The 21,819-nt window shown below is 40.4% G+C and overlaps 1 protein-coding gene across 1 annotated transcript; it reads left to right on the top strand.

Moving 5' to 3' along the window:
• Positions 1 to 891: 891 nt before the first annotated feature.
• Ttc7 (tetratricopeptide repeat domain 7) lies at positions 892 to 16,650 on the top strand. The gene is made up of 17 exons (XM_073076931.1): positions 892 to 1,139; positions 1,844 to 2,123; positions 5,084 to 5,213; positions 5,943 to 6,091; positions 6,661 to 6,766; positions 6,882 to 7,001; positions 7,533 to 7,730; positions 8,347 to 8,476; positions 8,801 to 8,922; positions 9,292 to 9,408; positions 9,737 to 9,886; positions 10,194 to 10,397; positions 11,882 to 12,023; positions 12,516 to 12,660; positions 13,399 to 13,480; positions 14,082 to 14,187; positions 16,427 to 16,650. The coding sequence occupies exons 1-17, from the start codon at positions 1,013 to 1,015 to the stop codon at positions 16,648 to 16,650; spliced, it is 2,532 nt and encodes an 843-aa protein (XP_072933032.1). The 5' UTR covers positions 892 to 1,012.
• Positions 16,651 to 21,819: the final 5,169 nt, after the last annotated feature.

The following is a 21,819-nucleotide window of genomic DNA, read 5'->3' on the forward strand; positions in this document are numbered from 1 at the left end:
TCGGCGTATGTGGCATGTAGATAATTATAATATTTTGTATTCTTATTTGGTAATAAATTGAAATCTATGGTAGATACCAAGATAGATTTGTAGCTACGTTTATTATCCCAGAATGAAGCAACTTTGTGTTGGATAAGAATTAAGGAAGGCGTAAAAAAATAATGAAACCTAGATATTCCATTTTTATACCTTACAACACATTTCTATCTTTTTAAAGACCACGGCTCCATTTTTATTTGGCTTAATTACATAATTAAGTTCATATGCAGTTGTGACCACGCCATTTACCATCGGATGAACTTCAAGCTTATTTAATTGGGGTTTATCAGCTATGCGAGAAGCTAATTATCAAGCTGGTTTTATTTCACCCATTTGTAGAACACCCTTGAGGTCTGATAATTCATTTAATTTACTACTTCCGTATTTCAATCTTAAAAAAGCGATTTCTTAAATGCTATTAAGAGTGATTTTAATTGATAATACTTGATTCAAGCAAGTTTATAATTACATCAATTTAAGTATAAATAAAAAAAAAACAGCTGATACTCTTTTTATCACTGTATATTCTGATTGATATTTTGTAGCGTGTTGTGTAAAATGTTACACTTAACGCCATCTACTGATGAACGTCGGATTTACTAAGACAAGTAAACGTCATATTCGAGACATTTACGAAGCTACCTAGCTATTTAAATTTTAATCTTATCATAGATAACTAAATAACAACAATAGATTTTCAATGTACATAATTTATATACATCATATAAAGTAAAATAAATTTATTTAATATAATAATTTTGTGTATGTATTTTAAAAATATTTGGATGTTTCCAAAATTGTGTTTTGTGTAGCGTTTACTTTACGTTCGGATGTGGTGGATGTCATCATATGTCAGATTTGGCCTTCAACTGCTGGGGATTCTCTCGCAATTTGTGAGGGTTTTGCAATGTCCGAGTGAGTTGATACACGCGAAATCGATGCTCTGACATCCGGCCAGTGTCCTCGGGTTACAATGACATCGAGAAGCAAGAATGCCGTGCGGACCTATGAGACTGAGATCGAGAAAAGCAGGGAGGAATCGAATTGGAAGAAGGCAGTAGACTTGGCCCAACAGCTCAAGGCCAGGTCGCCACAGCATGGTCAGTAAGCTCACATCCCGCTCTTTCTGTATGAACAGTCACCCATTTGTTTGTGTCCCACTGAGAACATGTAATAACAAGCCCTTATCTTGAGCATTCCTTATCATTAAAACACTAATGGACTGTCTCGTTATGTATTTAATACTTGCCAAGCAATATTATTGTTGTTTTCTGTCAGCATATTGTACAATTGTAGCAGTTGCACATATAGTGATGTCATCAAAAAAATATTGTTTTTTAATATTCATGACTGAGGTAACCTTATAGTACAGTTTATTACCTTATGATATTAATATTTAACATGTAGATGTCTATCATAAATATTTATTGAGGAAAAGTTTGATATTTTTTACAACATATATTTTATTACAAAAAATTAAGTGTAATACTGTTTTTATGACATAGTTATTGAATATGTATTTAAGAACATGTTCATATGAGAATTTTTAAGTAATAATTAATGTACAACACCAAGACTCTCATCAGTACTACAAATAGCCAAAGAGTAATCAATTTCATTTATGATACTGATTAAAAAATCTTCATGTTATTAAACTACATTATGGTTAAGATTTTTACAATAGTTTAGTAATATGATTCAATATTTTTTTAAAACTATTATGTAACAATAAAGAGGTTGCTGGTAGGAAGTGGATTATATTGTACAAAAATTACAAAAAAGTCTTATATTGGTGTCTTTACAGAAAGCCTTGCTCATTTCCTCATTGGTGAGGGTAAACTTGAAGACTACCTCGATGAGTGGCCTCCAATCAAGGACAACATTGAGAGGGCACAGAGGGAGCTCTCGGAGGCCCGAGGGTACCTGACGCTGGCCACAGACGAGGCAGGCAAGAAGGCCGGAGTGGCGTTAGATGCTCATCTTCTCTTAGGAAAGTTGAACTATGCCTGTGGGGCGTACGATGAATCCTTAAAGCAATATAAGTTAGCAGAATTAAGTACTTTGACGGAGAAGGAGTTACCTGTGTAAGTACAATATTTATTTTTAAAAATTACATATTAGCAGCCTGCGTCACTTCTGTTCCCCGCTAAAAGTATACTTTAATCTGTTTTCCAGAAGACTTATAATTACAACTTGAATAAAAATACTACAAACTTCTTTATTACTCACAAATACTATTCAGTTTGTATCGTTGCCTGGAATATAAGAAATTTGTAAGGAAGATTGTTTATGAAATATACGAAAATCATGAATTCATGTATGTGTGGAGTGACATTTGTAAAACCATGTCTAAAAATGCCCTTGTGTATTGCAATGACACACACCAGATTTACTTCAGTGGTGGTTGATGATTGATAAGCAATTAGTCTTGTCTGGTCTTCTATTGTATTCATTGTATTTAAGAAGTCGGCATATATTTGACACACTGTTTCCTGGCCTTCTTATTCAACAGTGCTTATAATGTATATTATATACTAACATTTTATAAATTTTAGTTTATTCATGTTGTATCACTTTCACTTTTAAAATGTAAATAGAAAAGGACAAATCATCAAATACCTAATACACTGCTAGAGTGTTTATTAATGCTATGCTATTGTTTACAGTCTACATATACAGACAGTAATATTATTAATACAAATTGCTAATATGTTGGTCATGGATAAAATAAGTACTTGAATTTAATAAAATGAAATTATGGTGCGACAGCTAATCCATTTAAGTTACTATGTAAACATTGAACAACAATGTATGCTGTGATAGCATAATGGTTAAAAAACTCTGCCTCTCGATCAAGGGGTCTGAAGTTCAAATCCAGGCATGCACTTTTGATTTTCAATGTTATGTGCGTATTAGAAATTAATTATCACTTGCTTAAACGGTGAAAGGACATATCTTGAGGAAATCTGCACACCTGAGATATTTATAAAAAAACTCAAAAATATGTAAACCCTACCATTACTTGGCCAGCATGGTGGACAATGGCCTAATCCTTCTCATTCTGAGAGAACACCTGTGCTCAGTAGTGGGACAATAATAGGCTGATGATGGTAGTTTATCTGGTATGTTAATCATAAGGGCATCACTTCTTTTGCACATTAATCTATTTGTAAAAATTATCATGATATAATTACCTACTTTGCTCAATAATTAAATATTTAATCTTAATATTAAATCACATAAATAAAGCAATTGAAATCTCATTATGATTTCATTGAAATAAAAAGGATTTATTTTTATGTGATCCTTTGAGAAATTTTCAAATAAAAAAAGAAACAATGTTTAACAATGTATTCATACTTTTGAATAAACCAGGATTTTTCCATACTATCCATTTATAAGTGTATAAATGCAAAATTTGACAGAATTATTTTGTACTAAAATAAATGTTTCCTGGTAATATAACAAAGTGTTATTAATATTACCATTTTTGTACAATATTGTAAATAAAATGATTTATCAATACAGGAAGTATGGATAAGACAACATTCATTTCCCATTATACTCAGCATACATTAGTGTTAAAAAGTTAGATTACAATTTGTTATTATTAGTAATCTAGTTACATAATCTAGTTATTTGTAATCTTACAAATTGTTATTATTTGTAATCTAGCATAATAAAATTAATTGATATGTACAATAATGGCATGCATATGGCATTCCAACATAGTCATATCCTTGTCGTAATAAAATTGAATGTTTGTCATGTAGAATAATTGGCTTGACATTGTTATAGCAAGTCTCGATGGGTAATTATTGTAATTAAATTAATATGGAGTAGCTCGTTGGGTGACCGCGGGACACGCGACTTTGTGCAATTACTTGATGTTCAATTGGCTGAAAGAGTGGATTACCGCCGTATTTAGAAATGACATGAACATTGTTAAATATTGAAGAAATAAAAATACTATGGAAATATTTTTTTTAATTTGACAATAAAAATACAAACTGTATTATACTTAACAAAAAAAACATACATAGCAAAAAAGGTGAAGTTTATCTTTCAAACTAAACTATTATTTTGCACAAAGCACGAAATCTTTGGATAGTTACAACAACTAAACAGAAAAATGAGGTAGTTCCAACAACATTACAATAAAATATTTCAATAATATGTTTACATAAGTTTACGTAACTTTTTTTAGTTTGAATGAAAATTCTAAAATCACCAGGTGTTTAATAGTTTGAGCAAATTAACTTTAACGCAATTACAGGGAGTCAACATCACGCAATGTTTGGTTCGCGCCTAATGATTCATTGCTGATTTAAGAGTTAAGTCTAACTAGATGACGTAATTGTAATGATTCAACCGATACTTATGGCCATGTTAATGAGCCGAGAGTTCAAAGTTAGGGTGTCACACGTGACTTGCATACAAATATGTTTTGTTTCTATAAAAGTATGTAACATAACGGCCATCGTATTGACATTAACTGGTTGCATTGTTGTCATGCAGCACATTGAATTAATGATATGGTATTGTTCCTATCTTTTGTTTAAGAATTTCTCTAGAAATTTCTATTGTATTTTTAACTGTTTCTTATATAAATATATTTCTTTCGGAAACCTTGTACAGTGGCAAGTTTAAGATCACCACTGGAACTTGAGTTATCTGGAAGATTTACAAGTCGTTTCTATGCTCAAATAAGTACAAAAAATCGTGTCCTATAAAATGCGTTCCTTATTAATAAATTAATGCTCCCAAAACCTATTTGATGTATATTACAGAAGGATTATTAATTTGTAGATTTTTTTAAGATTGAAACAGAAAACGAGCATGGATGGGTTGTTCTATCTGACGTCTGGTCGAACGTCCTCTCCTTCTCCTGTGATCTATTTATACAGACAGAAATAGTGGTAGGGGTGGTGCCTTTTAGAACTAAGTTTACAATGTCTCTTTTTATTTCTCTTCCGCGTGTATGTATGTCTGTGTGTAAGGGCATACTACAAACATATGTAAACCATATTTGTGAACATTACAGCCGCAGTCTACGTATTGTGGCGGAGTCGTACGCGATCAAGGGGCTGTGCCTGGAGCAGAGCGCGCTGCCCGGCGCCGGCTCCACTAGCAGTACGAGCAGATACAAGCAGGCGGAGCGGGAGGCCGAGATGGTAATACGACGTGATACAAACCTTTATGATGTTTAGTACAGAATGCTGTATTTATGTTGTACTGAAATAAAAATCAGAAATGTGTAGTGGTGGTATTAATACGGTATGCAGAAATAATTAAATAATAATAGTGTTTCTTTTAAAGTGAAATCTATTAGACTATCGGTAAGGCTTTGAATGGTCTTTACTTTCTATGTAGTTGTAATAGTGAACAAAATTACACTCCATCTGAGGCTACTACCACCTATAGCCTATGCCTTGATGCTATCAAGACTAGTCTTCCCAGAGCTTAGCTATATATGCGATGCGGGTCGACTTAGCACAACTCGTCAAGAGAAGTAACGCTACATATTTCTGAATTACGCTATCGAAGTTTTCACAACTGAGATCCAAACTGGAGCATCTTATTACAATCCTTCAAACCAGAACAGCGCCCGAGCCGCTGCCACACTTATTTCCACCAATTATGAAAGTTTGTATAGTCCGCGCCAATTTTCTAGTCCGCCGTAGCAACAAGTACCCGAGGGCGAGGGCGGGCAGCGGACGGGTGCCGGTGGGGTCCCGCGCTGTCTTCATCCCACTAATATCTACAATTTGCTGTTGCGATGCGATTCATTTCTATATTCAGAGCGGACTAGAAGTTTGGCGCGGACTCTACCACCTTCACACACAAAACGTATTGTTCTTGCATACTTGCAATGTGTAATAGCGTACGTGTTGTTCCTGTAGATCCGCAGCTTCGAGCTGTCATCAGAGCTGACGCTGCTGTACCTGCAGCGCGCGGCGGCGGCGCGCGCGGGCGCCACGCTCGAGACGGCGCTGCAGCGCGCGCCGCTGCTGCACATCCGCGCCGGCCGCCTGCACTGCGCCATCGACAGGTGACGTCACCACGCGCGCACGCGCACACACACACACACACGCACGCACGCGCAAATACACACATACACACACACGCCCCGCGACGTTGACGACCCGCGTGGCGGAGCGGTCACCATACCGGTCTGACGCGCAGAGGGTTCCGGGTTCGATCCCCAGCCAGACAGACATCTAAATGATGAATTTAGATTTCTGTTTCTGGGTTTGGGTGTTTGTGTATTTGTCTATGTGTGTGTCCATGGCCCCCTACACATGGAATCCTAGTGGGAGGCTGTGAGCGTAGAAAGCGTCTAGTCTAGTTAGAAACACGCATACACACACGCTCGTGCCATAATACGCGCACGTATACACGCATATGACACTCTGTGTACAGGGGATGCGTGCGCGTTGTCACGTGACAACGGAATGGTTGAAGATCAATGTTAGCGATATAGATGGGACACGTATGATATATCACCACATGGCTGTTTTCAGTATAATTAAGGAATGTGTGGTAACGACATGTACTACATATTACATATAATGTAATATGTTTATTATGTCTTCAAATATTGGTATGTATTTATTACAGGTATCGAGAGATGCTTACAGCAGTAGAATCGGTGTCTACACAAGCATTACGACTGACGCTAGCGCGACAGCTGGCGGAAGTGCTCATGAGAGGAGTTACAGGACAAGTAATCAAATATTTTTTTAATTTTGTCTATGATTTTATATTTCAAAGGTCCACAAATGTATGAAAATTTCATTAATATGGTTGAATACTTAAAAATAGAAATTTTTCTATTGTAGGTGTATAAAGCCCCAGAAAAAGTAGCAGTATTACCATCGCAAGGCACGCTGACGAGGCGGAGAGAAGAACACGTGTCGGAAGGACCCTGGAAACCTAGGAAATACGCTGGAATCAATCAGGTCAGACATGTTTAACTAAAGTACGCACAAGGTGGGATTTGGCAAAGACTGTTGTACCTCTGACCCCTTGAAGATATTATGTTAAATATTTTTTCAGATAAAAAGGTTGATATTGAGACAATCCTGTATTTACTTTTGTGTGTAGTCATTTGGAATTTTTCTTGTATTAATTAGGTTAGTTGCATTAATTACATCGCAATACAATGTCAATTGTCTCTATACAAAAACTTAGGTAGTAAAAAAATAGGCAAACAATATTCCAATATCCTCTTTATGTCTCCCTATCCCTATAACCCCCTCCCCCTCTTTCGCACCCCTATGTATCTCCTGCTCTTTCCATTCTTCTCTCCTTCTCTCTTACCCTACCTCTCTCTATTCCACTTTTATAATGGTCATTATACTAAATCTTACCTCTCTTTCCATGCCTCTCGCCTTATCTCTTGCCCTACTTCACTATTACCCTCATATAATTTTTATAAAAAATTATACTAAAATAAATAAACAAGTCAATATTTCTTCCTCAATTCGCAGTTTGTCCCCCGCAACGAGTACGAAGAAGTAGTTCTTCTTTTACTAGTGGGTGAGGCGATGGCTGTTCGCGACGCGGTGTTATCTCAGAGCGCGGAGTTTGAGGCCGCGCGAGCACATTCGTTGCACAACGCTGTGGCTGTGATCGACTTACTGGCACTGGCTAGTGTGCGCTGGGGACAGCTGGCGCTTGTGTTGGAGGTTTGTGTCTGTAATGCATTGTTTGGTTATTCGCCGAGTACAGACGAATAAGCGCGATGTGTGTATAAATGTAATACTTGTGTATATTTGATACTTGTCACTAGTGGCGTATTGAGGTCGTCGGAGGCCCGAGGCGGAAAGTTGAACGGAGGTCCCCAATGTAAAAAGTTTATTTGATTTTACAAAATCACACATGTGTCATAATCTTATTCGTTGACTTTCGTCCTCCCTCTTAGTCATCTAGAGTTTGTCACGATGTTCGTCTGTTTTCCTTGAGTGTATGATTTTTTAGTAATAAGTAAAAAAATGCGTTTGTGGGTTCAAATGTTGTTAAGATATGATTGTCCAGATTTTTTTTTACGATTCTAATATGAGTGTAATTTGTGTCACAATAATGTTCTACTAACGAGCACCTTACGTGCTGAATAACAGTTTTTCATTTGCATTTCAATTTTCACTTCAAAAACGAAAACTTCAGACAACTTGTAAAGAATTCGGTAGATTTGTAAAAAGGAGGAGTTACTATAGTTGACTATATTTTTATCATTTATTATTTTCGTTTGTCATATAAATAAATAAAAAAAAATATACGAATATATGATTATTGCGTTCGCAGTCGCTGGAGCGCGCGATGAAGTTCTCGTTCGGCTGCGTGCACGTGTGGCGGCAGCGCGCGCTCGCCACCGCCGCCGCCGCGCGCACGCCCGCCGCCGCCGCCGCGCCGCCGCCCACGCCGCCGCCGCCCGGTATGTACGACACTGCTGGTATTAGGCTAGCGACACATGGTGCTGTTAAACGTCCCTTATCGTAACTTTGTAACTAATGTTGTAATTGCGAATGTGAGTTTGTTTGTTCGCTACATTTATATTACATAATTACCGAGGTATAGGTAATAACATCTGTCCGTATCTGTAAAAGTTAACAATCAATCCTATTTTTTCCTACGAAGAATCGAAATTTGAAAGTTTGTCGAAATTGTCGATTTTGTAAGGCTGAAAATTAGATAGATTGTTAATTAGTAACGAGCGAGCGTCGAAAAGCGTGTGCGATTGTACGTTGTGACGTTGCAGGTAGCGCGGCGTGGAGCGCGGGCGTGCGCGCGCTGGGCGTGGCGCGGCGCGCGGTTCCGCTGGCGCGCGGGGACGCTGCGCTGCGCCTCGTGGCCGCCGCCGCCTGCTACCGCGCCGGCTGGGTGCGTACACACACACACACACACACAGGTAGCGCGTGTCCGCTGCGCCTCGTGGCCGCCGCCGCCTGCTACCGCGCCAACTTTACGACAAATAAGCATCTGACATCCACAACCTATTAACGGAACGGAAATCTTCTTTATGCTAGAAATCTACGTTTTACCTTCAGTCAGTGCTACTTCCCCAAATTCTTCTAACAATATACTTTCCTAGTGTTAAGTACTTCAATCCAAGTATAAATTTACTCACAATACTCTGTATAACGCTATTGGTTATGTTTTAAAAAATACCAAATATCTAAAATTTCGGTCCTTCGAGTAAGATATTTAATAACCCACGTCCTAAGAATACAAATAGCAGCTTGTCCATAGATAGAGGACGGCATAGAGTTCGCGGAGGAGGCGCTGGCGATCGAGGAGCCGCGCGACGGGCCGCTGCTGGCGCGCTGTCTGCTGCACGTTGGCATCGGACACCAGATGAAAGCTCAGGTTCGATATGTTTCTATATTTTCTTATTTAATTTATATTAATTACATTTGCTCTTGTAAAAAAAATATTTGGACTTGATAACCTTTACAGAAAAAAAAAACTAAAAATCTTAGTGTTTATACACGTAATGATATTTAAAATTCTTACTTCTAGATGTATGAGTTTAAGGAAAAAATGTTTATATCCTAATCGCTTTTTCTTTCTATTTTTAATCTGGACGTTTATTTTTTTTTGACGCATGCAATAAGTGTAGTACGACTACTACACTTATAATGTAAAAAATATTTATTTATTTATTTATATTCAACTTTCTTTTATTGTGTAACAGAAAACGAACTCCCGCATTGACAAAGACGCGGCTAATGACACGTGCCTGCGCGTGTTGCAGCGCGCTGTCACGTTAGACGACAACGACCACCTCGCCTTCTACCACCTCGCTCTGCAGTACATGCACCTGGGCATGCTCAACGAGGCTATGGTGAGTTGTGTGTTGATGCCATTCTGACATTAGTTAACTGATTTGTATATAGTAACAAAGTGCTGTAAAAAAATGAATAGTAATGGTTTCGTTTACAAAAAAAAAATAGTTATATTAATATGAAGTTTAAATAACATTGTCGGTCGATCTAGTATTTTTTGTTAAGTTTGTTAATTTTCTAACAGTACCCATAATTTTGCCTCAAACATAATGTCGACAGTTTTATTTTCTCCAAGAAATTAGTTCGATAGCGCTAGATTGATTGACCGTGTTTTCTTAATGTTTGTATTGTCACGCGTGTGCGTAGGACGCGACGCGTGCGTGCCTGACGGCGCGCGCGGAGTGCGGCGGCGGCCTGCGGCTGGCCAGCGCGCTGTGGGCCAGCGCCTGCGCCGGGCCCCGCGCCGCGCGCGCGCTCGCCGCCGCCCGCCTCGCGCGCCAGCACTACCCCGCCGCGCACTGGCCGCTCGCGCACCTCGCCGCGCTGCAGCTGCTCACCGACACCGGCGAGGTACGCACGCGCACTGCCGGCACCGCCCCGCCCCGCCGCCGCCCGCCTCGCGCGCCAGCACTACCCCGCCGCGCACTGGCCGCTCGCGCACCTCGCCGCGCTGCAGCTGCTCACCGACACCGGCGAGGTACGCACGCGCACTGCCGGCACCGCCCCGCCCCGCCGCCGCCCGCCTCGCGCGCCAGCACTACCCCGCCGCGCACTGGCCGCTCGCGCACCTCGCCGCGCTGCAGCTGCTCACCGACACCGGCGAGGTACGCACGCGCACTGCCGGCACCGCCCCGCCCCGCCGCCGCCCGCCTCGCGCGCCAGCACTACCCCGCCGCGCACTGGCCGCTCGCGCACCTCGCCGCGCTGCAGCTGCTCACCGACACCGGCGAGGTACGCACGCGCACTGCCGGCACCGCCCCGCCCCGCCGCCGCCCGCCTCGCGCGCCAGCACTACCCCGCCGCGCACTGGCCGCTCGCGCACCTCGCCGCGCTGCAGCTGCTCACCGACACCGGCGAGGTACGCACGCGCACTGCCGGCACCGCCCCGCCCCGCCGCCGCCCGCCTCGCGCGCCAGCACTACCCCGCCGCGCACTGGCCGCTCGCGCACCTCGCCGCGCTGCAGCTGCTCACCGACACCGGCGAGGTACGCACGCGCACTGCCGGCACCGCCCCGCCCCGCCGCCGCCCGCCTCGCGCGCCAGCACTACCCCGCCGCGCACTGGCCGCTCGCGCACCTCGCCGCGCTGCAGCTGCTCACCGACACCGGCGAGGTACGCACGCGCACTGCCGGCACCGCCCCGCCCCGCCGCCGCCCGCCTCGCGCGCCAGCACTACCCCGCCGCGCACTGGCCGCTCGCGCACCTCGCCGCGCTGCAGCTGCTCACCGACACCGGCGAGGTACGCACGCGCACTGCCGGCACCGCCCCGCCCCGCCGCCGCCCGCCTCGCGCGCCAGCACTACCCCGCCGCGCACTGGCCGCTCGCGCACCTCGCCGCGCTGCAGCTGCTCACCGACACCGGCGAGGTACGCACGCGCACTGCCGGCACCGCCCCGCCCCGCCGCCGCCCGCCTCGCGCGCCAGCACTACCCCGCCGCGCACTGGCCGCTCGCGCACCTCGCCGCGCTGCAGCTGCTCACCGACACCGGCGAGGTACGCACGCGCACTGCCGGCACCGCCCCGCCCCGCCGCCGCCCGCCTCGCGCGCCAGCACTACCCCGCCGCGCACTGGCCGCTCGCGCACCTCGCCGCGCTGCAGCTGCTCACCGACACCGGCGAGGTACGCACGCGCACTGCCGGCACCGCCCCGCCCCGCCGCCGCCCGCTGAGCGCGCCAGCACTACCCCGCTGCACATATAAATATGCACAGTGTTGCACCATCAAAACAAATTTGTGGTCCTTCGAACTGTATAAGAGTGCTGTTGAACAGGTAACACTACAGTATAATACATTCTGTGTTATTAATGTTATATAACTGAATTATTTGTGGACAGGCAGCGCTGGCGACGGGCAAGGAGCTGTTGAAGCTTCTAAACAGCTCGGATTCCGAGACGGAAGCGGAACAAAACGGGTACGCGGAGCTGGACGCACTGTCCGACTCACAACACGACGATACGCACAGCAATAGGGACGCTGGTAAGTTAGGAAAATTGGATGTTATGTGCAAATGACTGTTCGTGTATTGGCAATTAAGTTCTCGCCGTTTTTGTTAAATTGCAATGTTATTGCATATTTACTATGTGGCATAATGTTGTAATTAAAAGCATTGGAAACAGGATGTTTTATTTTATAGAAATCTCTATATATGGCTTTTTTGTTCGTATCAATTTGTATAAATTTTCACATCATTGTTTTTTCATGTTTTATTCATGTTGATAATGATTACAAAATATCCCAAATTGTTAAGTTGGTTGGAACAAATTTACGTGAGAAAGAACATGAATTCTACCAAGATTCTACCAAGTTACTAAACCTACAAAAATAGATGTAAAGACAATGTATAATACAATTATTATTTATTGTTTTTTTATCGAAAAACAAACTTTTTAATAATTAAGAAAAACGGCGGAAACTTATTTGCCAACATATTACTCCGTATTTTTTTCTTACTTGTCTGTTTGTTTCCAGCGTCAATCCGAGCGGAGTCAGCGGGCGCGTTCCTAGTGGAGCGCGCGTTATCGGAAGGCGCGTCGTCATGGTCGGGCACGCGCCGCTCGCCGCGCCAGCACCAGCGCGCCACCGCCTGGCTGCTGCTGGCCGACCTCTGCCTCAGGTGAGTAGTGTGCTGGAGCGCGTGACGTCATGCTCGGGCACGCGCCGCTCGCCGCGCCAGCACCAGCGCGCCACCGCCTGGCTGCTGCTGGCCGACCTCTGCCTCAGGTGAGTAGTGTGCTGGAGCGCGTGACGTCATGCTCGGGCACGCGCCGCTCGCCGCGCCAGCACCAGCGCGCCACCGCCTGGCTGCTGCTGGCCGACCTCTGCCTCAGGTGAGTAACGAAACTACTGGGGCGAGAGTTGCTTAGAGGACTCCGGTTGGTTACCTTTGGAGATCCCGGAGTCCTCTACAACGGTCAAGGGGGGAGGGGGTTAGTGCGGTAAGAATCCCACATAACCCCGTGTCGTTCCCACGGCACCGGGTACCTTTTGAAGGTTTCCTGCTCGTTAACAAAAAAACAGAGGTTCGAGTTATGATTGGCCGCGTTCTTGTGGTTGAGTGTGACGTCATGGTCATACGCGGCGTCATGGCCGAGCGCGGCGTCATAGTCGCGCGCGTGTTGTGGTCGTCCGCGGCTTCATGCACACGCACGATGTCGCGGTCGATCGCGTTATAACAATGAAGTGTTGCATTGTTATAACATGTTGCATTGTCATTTTTCTTCAGGTAGTTAGAATGACTGCAGACTCGAATTAAAAATGGGGAAGCATTCAATTGAGTCTTAAGTGTATTTCAAAAACGATCCTAAATAATACCATCATGTGTAATGAAATAATCAAACATACAATTTGTCAGGTTGGGTCGCAACACAGCGGCGGCGGGCTGTGTGGCGGAGGCGGCCGCGCTCACTCCTTACAGCCATCTTGTATTATATACAGTAAGTTTAATTTATTTATTTATTTGTACTATCGGAATCTGCAATATCTCGAGAAATATCTTTGGTGTCTTTAGAAAATATCATAAATATTATTTATTTATTTATGTTCGGGAGCAAGTTGGCTTGATGTGGTGCAGCAATAAAATCCGGTTTTGGTAAGAGCGATATAATAGTTTGTAATAAAATCGTTACAAAATATGGAACGGTCGAGCGTGCGTTTGCGCCGAGGTTTGTTCGCGGACTGGCCCCCGCCCCCCGGTGAGGTCAATGCCCCCGGTGCGCGGTCGTTGGCCGCAGTCCCCGCGCTCCGCTCCTCTCGACCCGCTACTTGCGTAGACAATTTATTTATTTATTCATTCATTCATTCATTGATTCAGTTCATACGTTTATTAAACGAAAACGTTTATTCATTTGTCTATTTATTATCTCTGTTGAGTATTGGTTTAAAAAAATTTAGAACTTTTAATTTTTATCATCGAATGTCCCGTATATTTTTATTTTTTTCTAATTAAAGTTGCGTACTTTTGAAATAATATATTTATAGTGAAATTGAAATGCTATTGAGTCATGTTTAATAAATAAAATGTATTCGTTGTAATAGAGAGGCATGGTTCACGCGGCTTGCAACGAGTGGGAGGAGGCGCGGCAGTGCTTCCAGAACGCGCTCGCCATACACCCCACGCATCTCGACAGTATGGTGCAGTTGGGTAAGATTATTATATTAATTATTGAATGAGTTATAATTATTTATGCTCTGTATTTCCACTTAAAGTTTGGTTAAGTCTTAATACATGAATGTTAATGTTGGTATTAATGCATGCCGTTTGTGCCTATAATTGAGGTGACACTTAGTTTGTAACTTATTTAGTCAAGCCTGTGTATTGGAGGAGATGGTGTACACCTTGTTGGTGCAACTAATAAAAAAAAAATAAAAAAAAAATTGTTTGGACGTTTTTCAAGTGGAAAATTTAACCTAAAAGGTTATTTACTTTATTGATAGAGATGTCGCTATACGTATTACGTATTTATGTAAAAGAGAGTGACGTATGTTTAATTGTGTTTGTTTTAATTGTGGGACGCTGAAATTGACTAATATTTTGATATTTGATGAAAAATAATGTTTAATTTTTATTTTATATTATTTTAATCATACTGGGTGCATTTTTCAAATTGGTCTTCAGGGCTAAATCCGAAATCCTTATAATTTCTGATTTGGCCTTGATGATGCGTTCTTTTACCATGTATATTGTTTTTAACCGACTTCAAAAGGAGGTGGTTATCAATTCGGCCGGTATCTTTTTTTTTTTTTTATGTATGTACACGAATTACTCCGCCGTTAGTGGACCGATTTTAATAATTCTTTCTTTATTGTATAGAGACGAGCTGGAAGTTGGTCCCATTTAGGTTAAGTTAGGATATGGTTAGGATCCATCGATGGGTTCTGGAGAAAATGAGGGGAACTCCACCACCCATGTAAATATAACAGCCATAACTTCGCCGTTTATGAACATATTTTAATGCCTTTAATTTCGTGTGTGTACAATTGCTACAAGTTGGTCCCATCTAAATATGATGAGGATCAGAGCGGGTTCTGGAGACAAAATATGTAACTCCTCAACCGATGGGTATAATTGAGTTTTGTTTGAAGATATTTGGTGTAGGTTCTAATGAAATTGCAAAACCAGTTTATCATTGACTATTTAAGGGTCTGATAATGTGGCTCGGAGACAAAATATGTAACTCCTCAACCGATGGGAATAATTGAGTTGTGTTTGAAGATATTTGGTGTAGGTTCTAATGAAATTGCAAAGCCAGTTCATCATTGACTATTTAAGGGTCTGATAATGTGGCACGGAGACAAAATATGTAACTCCTTGACCGATGGGAATAATTGAGTTGTGTTTGAAGATATTTGGTGTAGGTTCTAATGAAATTACAAAGCCAGTTCATCATTGACTATTTAAGGGTTTGATAATGTGGCTCGGAGACAAAGTATGTAACTCCTCAACCGATGGGTATAATTGAGTTGTGTTTGAAGATATTTGGTGTAGGTTCTAATGAAATTGCAAAGCCAGTTCATCATTGATTATTTAGTTAGGTTAGGTTGGAACATATAAGACAATATAAAACTAAGCGAGCAGGGCGCGGTAGCGCCCTGCGAGCGGGTTGTTCCAATCAATGTAAATTTTATAATACGAATTTTATAAATAATAAGACCTTACCTTCATTCATGATCACGTTTATACAATTTTATATTGTATTAATATAAATGTTAGTATGTCATCACTAAAAAGGGTGAAAAAAAATTTTTAACAAAAAAATACAACCGACTTCTATGTCAGTACAAAGTAAAAAATAATTGTATTTCGTTGGATCAATATTTCGTTGGATCGTTGGAAAAATCAATATATTTCGTTGGATATCGATATAAACAGCGTGTCTATGAGCGCCGACTTCACAAATATGTACTAAACCAACATTTATTTCAATTATTTTTTACTTTGTAGTGACATAGAAGTCGGTTGTATTTTTTTGTTAATTTTTTTTTCAATTGTTGATAGTTAAAACATTGGATAGATTAATTATAAACTAGCACAATAGATGTAGTGTTTTGATGTATTGTAGTGATGTGTGTGATGTATGCATGCGGGCGTGTGCGTGGGGTCACTAATAATGTAGTGATGCGTGATGAAGTTCTATGTTAAATGTTGTGTCTGTCTACGTTCGATTCCGGCTGCATCATCGCCACATTTATTTCTGCCTTATAACAGCAGTGTTATGCATTGCCTTTAGCAGTGTTAAGCTTTTCCGAGGCGTTGTAGTTTATTCTTCAGGGGTAGGGGCGCATCGGTGGTCGACCCCAGGTAGGAATATCAGGTGGACTGCACGTTCGTCTGCTACTCCTATATTATAAAAAATAATAATAACGTGCGTCCCCCCCGGCAGGCGCGGCGTACTACGCGCTGGGCTGGCTGCGGCTGGCGGAGCGCGCGCTGCGGGCGGCGGGCGCGCTGGGCCCGGCGCGCGCCGACACGTGGCGCCGCCTGGCGCTGGTGCTGGGCGCGCTGGGCGAGCCCGCCGCCGCCGCCGACGCCGCCGCCGCCGCGCTGCACCTGCAGCCGCGCCAGCCGCACCCGCACCACCTGCACCTGCACCACCTGCCGCTCTGAGCCCGCAGGTGTGTAACTATAACACGTCTCCGCACTAGCTACCCGGACACGTGCACCTGCACCACCTGCCGCTGTGAGACACGTGAGACAGGTACTTGCGACACGCTTACTCGCTAGGTATAGGCCGTGCCAAACTGTATGCATTTAGCTTTGGCCGAGCGATTCATTTGTATATCCAGAGCGAACTAGCAGCTTTATGCTAACTACATCCTGCTATCTGCATCTGCATCGTCGGCCGCCGTGAGCGCCAGGTATATATGCCACTGACGACAGTGGTATAGTCCACGTCAAACATAATCCATGACCCCCAGATGTGTATGCCACGCCATCTCATAGTACTCCTCTATAGGTTCACCCGACACACGTTCATCTACACCTACCACTATAAATAACACACGTACATACAATATACAAACCGCACTCACTCTACAGCCACCGTACTTGCAACGTTATATTCACACCCACTTACAATAAATCCAACCACCACCACCCCAATTAAATACATACTCGTACGACGTATACAGGGTGAATTTTTTAAATAGACCTTCACAGCCAAATTTGAATCTATAAGAAATTGTAATAAAAATACTGTATTATTTTAGCTTCGAATAGTGTCGCTAATAAGTATAAATAAATAACAAACCAAAAAGTTTGCCGAACATTTAAAAGTACAAAACTTAAATGAACATTGCTAATATAATCATTTTCACAAAATATAAGTAAACTAACAACAACATGTATTTCCAAACTCATAAAATTTACACTCGATATCTAATTCTCAAACTGCTTCTCAAAATCCAAAACAATAAAACTTATTTTATTCTTTTTTGTAAAATACTTTACGCCTCTCAAATAAAATTGTATATTTAATTCACTCGTCTTATTTTTTGCAGACAGCTGATTAATAGTATAAGAATGGTTCAAGTGGATCAGCCAGCAGCATCCATACAGTAAGTACGCGGATATCGTCAGCCATCAACGAATGTACGTACATGAATGTACAACCTCCTGTATCTGCCCGAAGAATTTGAAGCAAGTACTTTTAACACGTATAATGTTGATATTAAAACAGATTATTAAGAATAGCGTTCGAAATTACTACAATTGTAATGACATAGAATTTTCGAAGTTACACTTATTTTGGCGTATTTGAAAAAACAGAAAAAAGTGTATTTTTAGCGTTATTTGCAGCATTTACTTTCGTCTATTGGTCGTTAGCTTAATTTTTTTATATATAAAAATATTTTATCAATTACGCCAAAGAAGTATTACTTCTTACGTTAGTACACAAGTACATACATGTTTTTCTTTTTGTTTACAAGAATATAGTAACACATTTAGAATGAAAGGAGTTTAGCTTTAATTCATTACTAGTACTTATGGAAATATATGTACTATAAGGTAGGAAGAATGAAATTGAACAGGATAAAATGGGAATGGTAGTATTTGTAAAGACTTTAAATTGTTCCTTTAACTCGTGTAACACGTATCGAAATCGTGTAATTAATATTAAGATAATCAGCACAGTTAAAACTTATCACCATATTTACGTGAATAAGGAAATTTTAAATAAGAACGTAAATGAAATGAAGGCACCAATCTAAAATTCAGAAAACGGAATAAAAACTATTAGTAATAAAAAAGCATAAAGTTTAAAAATAACATACTTAAATGTATTTCATGACTTTTAGCTTCCTCGAACCATAGTCAATAACAAATGAGGAATATAATATTATTCTGTCATTATTAAAATAGAATTATATGATACTTAAAATGAATATCAATACACGTAATCAGTTATGCTCTGACAATTCTACTTGCCAACTAAAATAAGACTTAATATGCTATGAATACATTAAAGTTGAAAAATTAAATGTTAAGTCTTCAAGTTAATTCTTGTTGCGCATATTTTGTCATTTGTGACAAGAAAAGGTGGCTTCAAATGGCAGATTAATTTAATTTATCGACATATTATATCTCATTTGTCAAATTAAATACTTGATTTTGTAGTAGCTCACTGGTAATATATTATATCGTAAGATGTCAAGAAGTTTTAAGCTTTGAAATATGTAATGTTTATTAAAAAAACATCAAAAAAGGAATGGGGAAACAGTCCCCCTTTTTGAGGAGCTTTTTCCTGTCATGTGGCTGTTTATCCGCATGCGGTTCTAGTCCGCATTCTTGCTACTCATATGGTATTGTTTCAATACTTTTCCTGCTATATCAGCCACACGTCATCAACTCATTATTGTCCACATTATTGTCCCACTGCTGGGCACGGGTCTCCTCTCATAATGAGAAGGATTAGGCCATAGTCCACCGTGATGGCCAAGTGCGTATTGGTAGACTTCACATACCTTTTAGATTTTTTAATTGAAATCTCTCAGGTATGCAGATTTCCTCACGATGTTTTCCTTCACCGTTTTAAGCAAGTGATAATTAATTTCTAATGCGCACATAACTTTGAAAAATCAGAGATGCGTGTGCCTGGTATTTGAACCTCGGACCCCTCGTTCGAGACGACGAGTTTCTTAACCATTAGTCTGGCTTTAGCTCTGCTTTATATCAGCCACACAGGCGCAGGATACAGAAAGCAGATTAATTCACGCATGCAACTCAGACACGACACGGACAAGCCCGCGTGACAGGAAAGAGGTCCTTTATACGTACTATACGTATGCGTGTACGTATTTACATATAAAACATTTTAGTATTATATTGAGATGCAACAAATTCATAAGTTTAACCACTATTATAATATAAAAATATAATATCATGTAGCTATAAAATGAAACAATATATTTTAAAATGAATAAATCGAATACGTCTTTTACAACCGATCATAAGTTATCGGGCTGTAAATCAATAAAATGGTTGTGCTTAAGCGCTGAGACGCTGAAGGCAACGAATTATTTTACATTCAACTATATAATAATATATTATTGTCATTATAACTCTTACGGCCCCAGCATCTAGCATTTTAGTAGCGACTATTTGATGAAGCGATATACCACTTTCGATCGATTTTGGGGAAGTTATATGCCTGTTATTGATAATTTATCTATTCAATGTCTTATTGTATTCAATGTACAGGTTTCAAATAGGCATTCAGGGCCAAATCCGAAACTATAAGGATTAACGAAAAATGCTGAAAGGAGTTACGAGGCCGACGTTGATAAAAAAGAAAACTGCAACCTTCGTTTTTTAATATATCTTTTTCCCTAGCCGGGAATCGAACGAGTTCATTTACCTAATAGATAGATAGATTATGAATAACTGTCGTAAGTCTGTTATCGCTGATCGTGGCTACTAAAAGTAGCTAGTCTGTGGGAGCCCTTAGGTCGTTTGGAAGTAGTCATATATGATGACACTATATTATATAATATTTAAGGATACATACAATTTAGTATGTGTTAAGTCTTCCCATTTGGTTGAGTGGTGTCAACTGCCGGGCATAGTACAGTGTGTTCAAGATCTCTGAGCTTATATATATTTTTGGAAATTTCAATTATCATGGACTGATACTTGGGTTACTGTTTCAAATATTTAGAATTTTGAACATTTCATACTATTTGAAAGTATTATTTCTAGTTTTCTTGAAGGTTCTTATCTTAATGTAGGGTAGAAAAATATAATTTAAATTTATTTGCGACTAACGTAACATAGTTTCAAGGAAAAACAGAATTTTATTATTACTTTTTTATAATTGTTCGTAGAGTAGCATTCACATTTTTTCAATTTTATTTTCATCATAAGTTACCGTTTCAAAGATCACGTGTTCATGTTTCTCTACTTGTATACTTAATAATTACACTTATCTTACTTTTGGATCCGTAAGAACATTATATCACTTAGGTATTTATATTCCTGTTATTTATTGTTTGTTTCCGATCCTAACACTATCTAATGTCTTTAATCTACGCATATAACTCGTATGGATTAGGGTATCTTGATTCTATAATGAAATCCTTGATTCAGGTTTAAGATTATTACATATAACTCCAGACACGTTCTAAAATCTATAAAAGGGTTTTTTACGGGTACCCTGTACTATGACTGTATTTTACATATTTAGTGCACTGGAATTGATCTAAGTGACTTTTACAGTCTACGATAGGTGCGGTGCAATCGTGCATCCAATCGAATATTATATCGAAGAGACTTCTGTATATAAAATTCTTCATCTGTTTCGTGGTAAGATCTGTCAGTTTCTGTCTTCGTTGCTTTAGTAGCTAAAGTCTCATTTATATTAGATCGTCAGGCGAATTCGTTGGCTCTCCAAAGGCGCCAAATAATTCGCACTTTGAAAGTCAACCGCCGATAGTTGATCGTCAAACTTTGGTAAGCGACAGCTGATCGAAGCTCTAAGTCGATAGCTAAAAGTGCTCTCGGAAAATGGCACCCGACTTGATTTAAACAGAGAAAGTTATTTTTCTGTTTTGGCAGACAATTTAATATTTGCCGAAATCGGCAACCTACTCGCATAAACGAGCCCTAAATTCAAAATCATTTCCTTAACAATTTTCAAAACAATTTTATAAATCAATCTCAATTTGCTAATACGTAACTTATCTTAAATTAAATATCCCTATATCGATAAATTTAAATTTAATATATTCCCCTGCTTTTTAATATTCAAAATTTAAAATTCAATTTCAAATATTTAGAAATTATATATTATATTCGGCGTTGTGAGTGTCTTTATTAATATATTGAAACTTAATAATCAAATAGTGAGATAAATGTTGATTAGAATATTTAATGTACAATATGTAAGTGGTATGTATATATTTATTTATTATCTGTGGCGACACTCATTTTATCTGTGTATAAAGTTTTAAACCAAAACCGATATACTTAATTTAATTCTGTTTCCTTTATAATTTTTATATTTGAAGTTGTGTCGACTAAGCTTGTAAGTATTGTAAAATATTTATACAAATTAATTATTTGTATATAGGAGACGTTATCAATGTAGTGGTTGCAAGTGTTGCAACATTCAAATATTTATTACACTTTTTATTATATTCAGAAAAAAACTATTATGTTTTTGTTTATCTGTATTGTACAGCACTGTACATAGTTATGTAAAGACAATAGTGATGAGAGAAATGATTTTGTTACGTATATCATTGTTACGTCACATTTTAGTATTCTGACCAGAAATAT

The sequence above is a fragment of the Epargyreus clarus genome, unplaced genomic scaffold (assembly GCF_041222505.1).
Source record: "Epargyreus clarus isolate Ecla_fem2 unplaced genomic scaffold, WU_Ecla_fem_2.2 ptg000009l, whole genome shotgun sequence".
Lineage (NCBI taxonomy): Eukaryota > Metazoa > Arthropoda > Insecta > Lepidoptera > Hesperiidae > Epargyreus > Epargyreus clarus.

What these genes read in the sequence shown, in the direction of transcription:
- Ttc7 (XM_073076931.1), top strand. Translation starts at nt 1,013, where the DNA reads ATGACATCGAGAAGCAAGAATGCCGTGCGGACCTATGAGACTGAGATC. An exon ending in ACGGAGAAGGAGTTACCTGT is followed by an intron (nt 2,124 to 5,083) that starts GTAAGTACAATA and finishes TGAACATTACAG; the next exon opens with CCGCAGTCTACGTATTGTGG. An exon ending in GCCATCTTGTATTATATACA is followed by an intron (nt 13,481 to 14,081) that starts GTAAGTTTAATT and finishes TCGTTGTAATAG; the next exon opens with AGAGGCATGGTTCACGCGGC.